The sequence below is a fragment of the Sabethes cyaneus genome, chromosome 3 (genome assembly GCF_943734655.1).
Source record: "Sabethes cyaneus chromosome 3, idSabCyanKW18_F2, whole genome shotgun sequence".
In the NCBI taxonomy this organism is placed as follows: domain Eukaryota; kingdom Metazoa; phylum Arthropoda; class Insecta; order Diptera; family Culicidae; genus Sabethes; species Sabethes cyaneus.
In genome coordinates, this window is record NC_071355.1 from 19,571,247 (window position 1) to 19,583,116 (window position 11,870).

An 11,870-nucleotide genomic window follows, 5' to 3' on the forward strand; every position below is an offset into this window, starting at 1 on the left:
CAAAAATAAGGAGATCCAGCGGCATATTCAAGCAGGAAAAAACTGCGACTTTAGAGATGCCTGGAAAATGGGCGACAAGTAACCCAAGATCGAATTAAATGGGGCTCTAAACAGCACGAACCACCCCGGCTCTAAGTTCACGACGCCGACGGGGATCGTACAATCAGCCCCGTACATTTTCCTGGACTTTAAACAACAGCTGGCTGTGAAATTTCAAGCTTGAAAGTGTATAACAAATTTTCTCCCGGGGGGGGTTTTGAACCCCCAAACCCCCCCCCCCCCCCCCCGTCGCTACGCCCATGGTATTATAGCATTCACCATACCAACCATGCGTTCATGAGTTGTCTCACTTTTCAAAAACTAGAACTCAGAAAAATTACGAAAAAAAATGCATATAAACTTCCTTTTCGACTTTTGAACAAAAAGGATATCTTGAACAAAATGATTGATCTCAAAATTTTTGAATGAGTAATTTACTTGCTTAACTTCAGTTTTGTAATATATCTGAATTGAAAAAATAACTATAGAAAGTGTTAACTATGAAAATTAAAAAAATAGAAACTGGACTTTTTCTTAGCAGGATTCAGATAATTCTTTTTGCATGAAAATGAAAATGGAGCTTCTTTTGAATGGACTTTCATGGAAAAATATGGAAAAATTTTTAATCCTATACACCACTATAATACCTATACGCTTAAATCAACTGCTTTTCTTCGCTTTTCTGCTTATCTTGTCCGATTACGAGTAACAGCAGGTAAAAAAATGACAATTGAAAAAAGCCATCTCTGAGAAAAGTGAATCGCAAAAAAGCGTTACATACGCATGCACACACACATGCATACACACGCACGCACGCACGAACACACGCATACACACGCACACGCACACACACACACGCGCGAGGAATGGGCAATTACAACCAAGCAGCAACAGCCCCTACGAGAAACTCCACAAGCGCCGTTTGATATGAGTTAATTTTCATGATTTTCCTAACCCTCAAGTATTTCTATTCTTTCTTTTAAAGAATCCAGATTTATTTTTTCCAGATAAAGTTAGATCCATAAAATCCTAACGATTCAATTTGAAATAACCAAAACAACATAGGCTCTCACGTTAGACTAGCATTTTTTCTATATTGAACATTGAATTCAATAGAAGCATATAGTGCCAAAGCTTTGTCCTGCTATTTCTCTACAAACGTCCTGTTCAGTTCAAGCTGCGATGTTTTACATTCAAACCATTCTAACTTGTTCAAGTTACTGCAGAAGCTTTACTCGTGGTGCCAAAAAGCTTTGGCTTAAGATCCACAGTTGATCTGACGATGTTTTGCTTATTTCCTATACGTATTCGACGTTGTACGTTCACCGCATTTCGTTCAGTAACGGTTTGCGTCTGTGGTGTGCTTTTCTCTCGAGTTTATGCTGCCGATTCATCTATCCGCGGATGCAGTAAAGCTTGCATCAGAAAAGCCTCAATTATCATTAGGCGAGTTTACTGGCTGCTAGTCAGTGAGTTGATTGTAAATTCGTCCAGTGTCATCATGTACCTTTACCAGCTATAGTGAGTAGACATCTCGTAAAAATATTTACATTAAATTTTGTAGTAGAAACAATGAATGCCGATGAATGCAAAAAGATATTACACGATTCACGGTTGAAACCACCCCACTGTCACAAATGTCATTCCCATACATTTTTCGTGTAGCCCATAACAAACTTTGCCTCGGACCAAAAGAATTAGTGAGTAGCCCGCTCTAGCTTCAGCCTCGGATGAATATGTATTGGTAAGCGCTCGAACAAAGTTACTTTTTTGCTTTCTTTCTTCTTGTGTCGGACGTGTAGGAAGCGTAAAAAGATGTTAGCCGCATATTTACCCTTCAGTATCATACGCCTGGTTGAAACTATCACCCCTCTCTCCCCTTGGATTTCATCTGAAAATACTCATACGTTACCCGCGATTCAAATACTTTGAATTGCAAAATGAAAAGCAAACAGAATCTGACAGCTCTGATGCAGCAGCAAATGTCAACAAAATTCCGCCAAACTTCACCGGATCACCGCTTTCATTTCTGTCTCGGAACGTCTCGATCTAGTCTCGTTCCCGATTTTATTACGCTGTTGCAGAATTAAACTAAAATACTTTCCGATTCAGTGCACCCCACGGATTAGTGTATAATTTAGAAGTAAACTCTTCGCATTGAGTTTTGTTTGATATCATTTTTAGTGTACAATGAAATAGTGGTTAGTGGCACGTAAAGTTTTTTATTTTAGTTTCCAATTTTTCTTGTCAATTCCTGGCGTATGAAATCATCGAAATAATGTCGAGGGTAAATATGTCTTTATTTTCAAAGCTATCGTGCATATAGAAAACAATTTTCGATTGCAGGATATTCGTTCATTTTTCTCCGCTGGAGCTAAAACCAAAAAACCGGAGGCACCCAAACCCTCCGTCACATCGGAATCAACTAAGCGGAAGGCAATCGTGTACAGTGATGACGAACAAGAGGACAGTCGTAAAATATCATCCACTTCTGCGCTGGCTTCCGCTTCGTCCTCGAAAACTAGCACTCATCACAAGAAACGACGTGTGATCGATTCCGATGATGAGGATAAAAGTCCGACGAAGTCGGACAGGAAATCGGCTGGATCGGCCAGCAGTCAGCCAAAACTTAAACCCGTGAGTGCGGCTGACGTTTTCAGCTCGGCACCGGTGAAACGTACCGAAGTTCCTAGGCCTAGTAAAAAAGCGATCAAAGAGGAAATTGAGATACATTCGGATGAAGAGTTTGAGAAAACTCTGGCTGGGCTGGACGATAGTGGGGTGATACCGGAAACACCCACTGCAAAGAAACGGCGATCCGGTGATAAAACGAGTCCCACCAAAAAGGTGATTAAAGAGGAACGAAAGACTAATGGGCACGGTCATCATCACGAGCAGCAGCAGCAACATAAGAAAGTTAAGGAAGAGAAGAAAACATCGCCCGAGAAGGTTAAGGAGGAAAAGAAGAAAAGTGTTACCCCGGACAAGAGGGAGTCAAAGTCAAAGGAGGGTTCTACTCCTAGGGATAAGAAACCAGTGGTTAAGAAAGAGTCCAGTACTGAAGAGGGGACCACTCCGAAAGGATCGAAAAAGAGTCTCAACGATTCGGTTGTTTTGACGGATGAAGAGCGATTCGAGCGCAAGCGAGCTTCAGCCATGCTTTATCAAAAGTTTAAAAATCGCGGGGGTCCGGCTGCGCCGGGTAGTAAGGAAATTCCGAAAGGTACACCCGACTGTCTTGCTGGATTACAGTTCGTCGTGACCGGTGTGCTAGAATCGATGGAACGAGACGAGTGTGCCCAAGTCATTAAAGACTTCGGTGGCAAGGTGGTTAGCGCGGTGACGAAAAAAGTGACCCATATGGTTGTCGGCGAGGAAGCCGGTCCATCGAAACTGTCCAAAGCGGAGGAATTTGGCATACCTCAACTGTCCGAGGATGCTTTGCTGGATTTAATTCGAGAGAAGTCTGGTCTTCCCTCGAAAGTAAGCTCGACTCCGAAGGAAAAGGTTAAAGTTAAGGAAGAAAAGTCCCCTTCAAAAGAGAAGAAACGCAAAAAGACGGAGGAACTTGAACTGAAGAAAAAGACCCCGGAAAAGAAGCACGCAGAATCCAGTGATTCTCGTCCTAAATTAGCGAAAATCCCAAAGATTGAAAAATCTTCTCCGGAAAAGTTAAAGAAAAAGGAATCTCCAATCAAAAAGCAGAGCTCGTCGGAAACTCATTCCTCGGTAAAACGAGAAGAAACCACCTACCAAAAGGATATTCAAAGCACGGACAACATGGCCTGGGTGGACAAATACAAACCAACATCGGTGAAGCAAATAATTGGCCAATCCGGTGCTGCCAGCAACGTTCAGAAGCTGATAACCTGGCTGTCGAAGTGGCACTCGAATCGGGGTAAGAAACTGGCTCGTCCAAGTCTGTGGGCCAAGAACGATGACGGCGGTTTCTTCAAGGCGGCTCTGCTTTCCGGTCCGCCCGGGGTTGGCAAAACCACGACGGCAACGCTGGTCTGTCAGGAGCTGGGCTTCGATGCGGTTGAGTTCAATGCTTCGGACACGCGCAGCAAAAAGCTACTGAAGGAAGAGGTTTCGGAACTGCTGAGCAACAAGTCCCTGTTCGGGTATTTTAGCGGCGGTGGCAAGGGCGATAAAGTTACCCACAAGCACGTACTTGTGATGGATGAAGTGGACGGAATGGCTGGTAATGAGGATCGTGGTGGAATCCAGGAACTAATTGCGTTGATTAAGGACAGTCATGTGCCGATTATTTGCATGTGTAACGACCGGAACCATCAGAAGATGCGATCGCTGGTCAACTATTGTTACGATCTTAAGTTTAATAAGCCGAGGGTTGAGCAAATTAAGGTACTTGAGCATGTTGTTGGTTTAAATTCTTAAACTACATTTGATTTTTTGATTTCTTTCAGGGCGCCATGATGTCGGTTTGCTTCAAAGAGGGTCTCAAGCTGGCCCCCGGGGCGCTGGAGGAAATTATCGCAGGCACCGGAGGTGACGTGCGCCAGACGTTGAATCATCTCGCACTGTATAGTGCGAGCAAAGCCACCGGCACTAGTTTAAGTCTCGATAAAGCCAAACAGGGCGCGCAATCTGCTCGGAAAGACGTAAAGATGGGACCGTGGGACGTAATCCGTAAAGTTTTCTCAGCCGAAGAGCACAAGGGCATGTCAATCAACGACAAATCGGATCTGTTCTTTCACGATTACAGTTTGGCCCCTCTGTTTGTGCAGGAAAATTATTTGAAAGTTACTCCGAAGGCACCGAAGCCGAAACACATGGATCTGATAGCCCTGACGGCGGATAGTTTGAGCCGAGGCGATATGGTTGACCGCAGAATCCGTTCCAGCATGGCATGGTCCTTGCTACCGCTACAGGCAATGTACAGTTCTGTACTACCAGGCGAGTACATGGAAGGCTCTTTCAGTGGTCAAATTAATTTCCCCGGTTGGTTGGGAAAGAATTCGAAGGCTTCCAAGCGTAAGCGACTGGCACAGGAGATACACGACCACACTCGGATCAGCACCTCCGGATCCAGGCTTTCCGTTCGACTGGATTACGCTCCATTTTTGTTGGAATCAATTGTTCGTCCGCTGAAACAAAAGGGATCGGACGGTGTGAGTGAATCACTTACAGTCCTCAGAGAGTACCACCTGCTGAGGGAAGATCTGGAATCGCTGGTCGAACTGACCACCTGGCCAAAGAAGAAAAACCCAATGGATGGAGTGGATGGTAAGGTAAAGGCTGCCCTAACCAGAACGTACAACAAGGAAGTCGCCCCGTATTCCTACTCGGTGATGAACGCGGTTAAGAAAAAGAAAGCGGAAGCAGCAGCTGATGAGACTGCTGAAATGTACGGTGATGAGGAGGAGGGTGAAAATGCGCCAGTGGATTCCGACGAGGAAAAGGAAGATGACGATCTGGAGAATAATGCTTTCATCAAGGTAAAAAAGAAGCCCGCCGGAGCGTCAGCTTCGTCAGCTGCTGGAAGTAGTAAAGCTGGCGGTTCCAAGGCAAAGCCAGCTGGTTCTTCTAAAGGGAAGAAAAAGTAAGTAGGATGGGTCGTCGTTTCAAATTGGTTTTTGTTTCCGTTAGTGAAACCATTTTTGTGTTTATTTATCAATCATTGGAATTGTAATAAAATTACACTACGAGATTGTTCTTTGTAACAGAGCATATCGCATATTATTTTTTACATTTTATTTGGAAAGTAGCAAGGTTGTGAAATCTACATAAACCGGGTTTGAATGAGCTGCGCTTACAGTTCGCCGGTACAGGCGGAACCATTAGACCATAAACTTTGCTCGAAACATCGAATTCTTCGACTACTCAAGTTTGCTGACGTATTTAAGCTTCCCAGATGGCCTCTTACCACGAGCAACCGATGGTAGCTAGCAATAGCAAGTGAAGAGATGTTAAAAATCTATTCATTCCTGTTTGACCCTCTAAACCATCAAGCTCATTATTCTATAAAAATCCTAGTTCTAGTCCGTCTAGTTCTTTTCATTTTCCCGAAAGTATTTCGGATCCACCTATACCACCTTGGAACCTGGAAGATCAGAAGAATGGGACCACCTGCGGAAGGCGAAACCTCAAGATTATTCTCCAACAGAACCAGCAGATGGTGGAACAAAACGCTCGCCTTGTGGCCATGATGGAACGTTTCAACAATCAAGAAGCACCGACCTGGTCAGCGAGCAGCTCCGAGTTCATCATCGAATCGTTGGCGTCCAATATCCGTGAGTTTTGCTACGACCCCGAGAATGGCTGTTATTATTATTATTATATTTTATTTAAGACACTTTACCACTGTTGTGGCATTCGTGTCTAACTTAAAACTAAAAGAATTATATTACATTTGGTTGTAAAGTTTTGTGTCTTTCAAAAAATTAAGCACTGTTTTTTCTTTTTCGTCATTGTTAGATAGAAGCTCTTCGATTGTAATACCCTCCATATTGTTGTTTCGACGGATATCTGCGTATTCCTGGCATTCTATAAGGATGTGTGCTACCGTTAGGAAAACCCCACAGCTATTACATTTTGGACGGGCGTCGTGATTAAGTAAATAAGAGTGAGTAAGGCGTGTGTGACCTATGCGGACTCTAGTGAGAACTCGTTGATCTGATGCGTTCTTCCTGTCAGTGTATTTCGTTGTACTGGGTTTCACATGTCGTAGAAGTTTTTGTGTCTGAAGCCAGATTTCTTCCCAAGTATTCCGAATTTTACGCTTTATAACTCTCGTAGTGTCTTGAGCTGGGATGGGAATAGTTATCGGCACTTTTTTTCGTCCCAAGTTGGCGAGTGCGTCGGCTTGCTCGTTACCACTTATCCCCGCATGACCTGGAATCCAACAGTATGTAATATTGCGCATTACGGAAGCATTTTCCACTTTTTGGATCCACGGATGTTTTGAGCGACCTCCATGAATAGCATCGATACAGCTGGCAGAATCGGTGAGCACTAAAGTTGGTCTATCTTCTTTTACTTCTTCAGTGGCTTTCCACAGAGCAAAAGCTTCAGCCGAGAAGACGCTGCATGCGTCAGGTAGGGCATAACAACTTGCTTCTGTTTCAGATACGATTCCGGCTCCAGTTTCACAGCCGTCCTTCGAGCCATCAGTGTAAAATAAGTTATGCGATGGGTATTTAGATGTTATGAATTCCAGAAATTTCGGTACAGCAATACAACTAGGGGTGCCGGCTTTGACGGAGTGTCTTAGCGTGTTATCAATTCGTGGTGTTTTCTCGTACCATTTGCGATCACTCAGTCGTTCGATGCAGCTTGTATGAGGCAGCATGTACCCGGTGATGTTTTGGAAAAGTGTTGTTGCGCGTTTTATTACTGGAAGATTAGTGACATTCTGTTTTTTCTCCGACAGACGACATGCCAATTGTGCTAAGCGTTGAATTAATACCATTCGAAAAGGTAGACAGCCAGCTTCGGCCATAATGGATACGACTGGGCTCGTCCGAAATGCTCCAGTTGAGCGGCGAATCATTTCGTTGTATATTTTTCCTAACAGTCTTTCCATTGCGTCGATGTTCACGCTTGTGATACCAATCCCAAAGAGCAATTTAGATGTTATGAGTGATGAACCTACTTTTAGTAAAGCAGATCGCGCGCTGCGTTTGAGTTTGGAGCCGAGAATCCGGAGGATATTTAGTCGATTGGAGCAACTTATTTTAATTTTTGAAAAATGTTGTAAAAAATTTAGTTTTGAATCTATTATTACTCCCAGTATTTTGATTTTACGAACACGAGGAATTGGTACATGGTTAATCTTGATTGCTCTGCCCTTTTTTCGGTGTGCTATATTACAGATGTGAATGTGTTTTGATTTATTTGGGGCAATGGCAAAACCTACACTATCGGTCCATTTGGTAACTGCATTTACGGCTCTCCTCAAAAGAAGCCGAGTTTGTCTAGGGTCAGTGTGTTTAGCAATCAGCAATACATCGTCGGCATACAGCAGTACGTGTACATCACGTGGAATTACGGAGAAAATTGGTTGCATTGCCACGAGAAAAAGCGTCACTGATAAAATAGAACCTTGAGGAACTCCATTTTCAGCTTCACATAGTCTGGATACCGTCCCGTTGGCTGCTACACGAAAAGTCCTTTCGCTGAGGAAACTAGATATCATATTTAATAGTCTGCCGGTGATTTTCCATTTGATCAGATTTCGAATAATTCCAGGTCTCCACGTTGTATCGTAAGCCCTCGAGATGTCCAAAGATACCATTTCTGTATGGTGGTCATTTTGAATTTGAATCAGCGATTCCAGGTGTGCGAGGTGTGTGTCGACGCCCTTTCCCGCACGAAATGCGTGTTGGCGATGATCTATCTTGTTAGTGTCCTCTAGCTCGGTCATTAGTCGGCGGTTTATTATTCTTTCGAAAAGTTTACCTAGACAACTCAAAAGCGTTATTGGGCGGTATCCTTCCGGTTTGCTGCGATCACCATCTGGTTTGGGTATGGGAATAATGATTCCCTCCTTCCATTGTGCTGGGAACTTCCCGGTCGCCCAAATTTCGTTACACATTTCTAGCAATGCCGTTTTGCATACTACTGGTAGTTTTTGTAGTAGTAGGTAACTGATGTTGTCACTCCCTGTTGAGGAGTTGCCGCATTTAGATAGTGCCCAGATAAGTTCGTCCATAGTTAGATCGACGTTATATCGTTTAAAAAGGTTTGGCCGTTTATTTTTACAGATAATTTGTTTTGCAGATAAATTCTTCTTGAGGAATTTCTCATTATAGCTTTTATCTGATGACTTTTGTTCATATTCATCAGCTAGTGCATTAGATACGTCGTTCCCATCATTGGTAAATCCTGTTGGGAGATTTAGCGTAATTGTACTGCAATTTCTTTTACCGCGTAGTCGATTGATTCTGTTCCATAATTCGCCAGATGTACTTGTAGGATTAATACCTTCGACAAAGTCTTCCCAACTTTTAGATTTTGCTTCTTGAATGATTTTTCGACTAGCAGAGCGGGCTTCATGAAAGATTTGGAGGGCATTGACTTTTTCTGGATTGTTATTGCTTATTCGGCGAAGAGCTCGCAACGCTTTCCGTCGGGCTTTGACTGCTTTTTCAACATCTGGGTTCCACCACGCCACTGCTTTTCGTCCTGGTTTGCCTGTCGTTCTCGGTATGCTCTTTGTAGCAGCGTCTATCAGTTTGTAGGTAAATTCTTGAACGTTTAGACGGTCTCCTGGGCGAATACTGTGGCTTGTGATTTCTTCAAATTGGGACCAGTTTGCTCGTGCGTAATTCCATGTTTGTCGACGATTATTTCCGTCCGTAGCTCCTAGCGTATCGATTAGGATAGGAAAGTGGTCACTATCTGCACAGTCCGGTACTACCTTCCAAATAAATTTATCTGCCATTGAAGAAGAACATATCGAGACATCTAGTGCCTGCGTGTTACCAGAGACCGGGTCTATTCGAGTGTGTGAGCCTTCGTTGAGTATGATCATATCATGACGTACTACTTCTTTGAGGATGTTATAGCCTCTTTTCTGAGCTGTCGATACAGGACGAGCAACTTGGCTACCCCAAGCGGTATGGTGAGCATTTAGGTCACCAAGGAGTAGAGCTGGTTTCGGTAACTCGTTTAGCAGGTTGGCAAAATTGACACAGGCGTCTTTGTCGGTGGGCGGTAAATATACTGATACTACCGTCAATTTTAAAGGATAGTGAATTTTAACAGCAACTGCTTGTATATCAGATTTGAGCTGAATCCTTTCAAAAGGTATTTCGTTTTTAACAGCTAATCCTGCGCCTTGTCTGCCGTTTGCAGAGCATGGTCCTAACAGAAGAGTATATTTAGAACCAAGGAATTTGTTTGAGGTTTTATGTTGGACTGCATTTGTTTCTTGAAGACAGATCACTACTGGATTATAACGGCAGATCAGTATCTGCAGTTCCTCTCGATGAGTTCGAAGGCCACTTATGTTCCACTGAATGGCAAACGTTTTCGAGGTCCTGGGAGCTGTCACGTCAGATTCAGAGATAGTCGAAGCTGGGGAAGCAGGACGGGTTCCAATAGAAGTTGGGTCAGTGGTATTACCGGAAACTATAGATGGTGGCCTTTGAGCCTTGTTAGAGACTTGCAATGGGGATGCGCTCTGGGATGGTGGTAGCGTCTCTATTGTTTGTACCTGATGCCTACAGGTGAGGCAAGCAACAAGTACTGTATTGGACGAAGAAGGACGTTGAAGACAATCAAGGTATTTTCGGCATCCGCTGTTTAAGTTGGGATCAAGCATCTGCTGAGCTGAAACAAATTCTGGATCGGTAGTCTGATTTGTTTTAATCTAACGTATTTTACTTGCCTGGGAGCAGGGCAAGCTCCCCGCACCAGCAGCCGCCAAAGGAACATCAGCATTAACTGGATCATCTTTGGTCGGGGCCAGAGCGGGGAAAAAGCCCATTTTTATCAGTTTGTACAGCTTCGTTGTTGGTGTAAAGTTGAATTTTGTTTGATAATTCTTTATTGTAGTACATGGTCTGAGATTTCAGTAGTCGCGTTGCTTTTTGTGTTGGCTGGTCTAGGATTTAGAGTTTTCACAAACCGTTCGAAAGGATCGAGTTTATTTACCATATCTCCCATTTCATGATTATCGACCGTTGCCATATCCGAAGATGATGAACAAGGACTTATTACATTTTCCTGTGTGTTGGCAATTTTCAAAGGTGGACTACGACTTCTGTTCGTACTCGGAGATCGTTCTTTCTGTGTCTCGTCGCCGGTCCGTTTTGTTCTTGTGCGTTGATCCTTGCTATTATCTATACTGTCAATATTATGTTTGTCCTGTTTTTTCTTTCCTGACTTAGACGCCTTTGTTTTTGTGTTATGCTGCAATTGTTGCCTTTGTTCGTATTCAAAAATTTTATGCTCGAGCCTCTCGATTTGTAAGTCCTTGTGTTTGTTTATTTCCATGAGTTGTGCGATTTGCTCATCCTTTTTACGCATCGCTTCTTCTAGTGCCGCCAATCTGGCTTGGTCAAGTCGAGATTGTGCAGCAGTTTGAGCAAAACTGTTCTTGTTGTTGTTTATTATTTTACGAGCCTCCGGGAATGAAATGTTCTGGTCTATTTTAGTTTGGATGATTTTCCTTTCGAGCTGGTATACTGAGCATGTACGGCTACTCGGTCGATGGGCGCCATTGCAGTTCAGGCAGTGTGCATCTCTCTCGCATTGTTCACCATGTTCTGGTTTTGAGCAGTTATAGCATACTTTGGGCTTAGAGCACTTTATTTTTGTATGCCCGTATTGGAAACAAGAATAACAGATCATGGGATTGGGATAGTATTTTCTTGTTTTCTCCACTGTTAATCCGATCCTAACGCGTTCGGGAAAAGTTGTTTTGCCAAATGTTAATATCAGAGCTGGTGTGTTCTTCGGTGTACCATTTTCGTAGCGAGTGATTCTTCGCACGTCGATGACGCCTTGATTTCGAAGATTATCTTTGATGACTTCCACGGACATTTCGATAGCCTCGATAGATGAGATGACACAACGGCACACATTAAGTATTGGATGAGGTTTGATAGAAATAGGCGTTTTGTTTCCATCCATCAGATGAGTAAGCATTTTTAATTTTTTGACCTGTCCCGGGTTCCTTACGAACAGTACATAACTGGAGCCTTGATTTTCGCTTTTTCCTCCCTCAATTTGTCCTACCGCATGTTCAATAGATTTTCCAATTATAAAAGGATTTTTTGGAAGCGTGGTCTCATCGTTGGTGGTCATTTGTAAAATAGTGATCTCGCCGAAGTCGTTTCCGGGATCTCCCCATTCGGGGA

General features: G+C 43.4%; 1 protein-coding gene across 1 annotated transcript; it reads left to right on the forward strand.

Annotated features, from left to right (window-relative positions):
• The first annotated feature begins 2,064 nt into the window (after positions 1-2,064).
• On the forward strand, positions 2,065-5,918 carry LOC128741548 (replication factor C subunit 1). Its single transcript, XM_053837455.1, has 3 exons — positions 2,065-2,326; positions 2,386-4,407; positions 4,470-5,918. Exons 1-3 carry the CDS (start codon positions 2,318-2,320, stop codon positions 5,607-5,609), a joined length of 3,171 nt encoding a protein of 1,056 aa, XP_053693430.1. The 5' UTR covers positions 2,065-2,317; the 3' UTR covers positions 5,610-5,918.
• The last annotated feature ends 5,952 nt before the right edge of the window (positions 5,919-11,870 follow it).

Coding starts and splice junctions, on each gene's coding strand:
- LOC128741548 (XM_053837455.1), top strand. Junction 4,408..4,469: donor CGAGGGTTGAGCAAATTAAG/GTACTTGAGCAT, acceptor GATTTCTTTCAG/GGCGCCATGATGTCGGTTTG.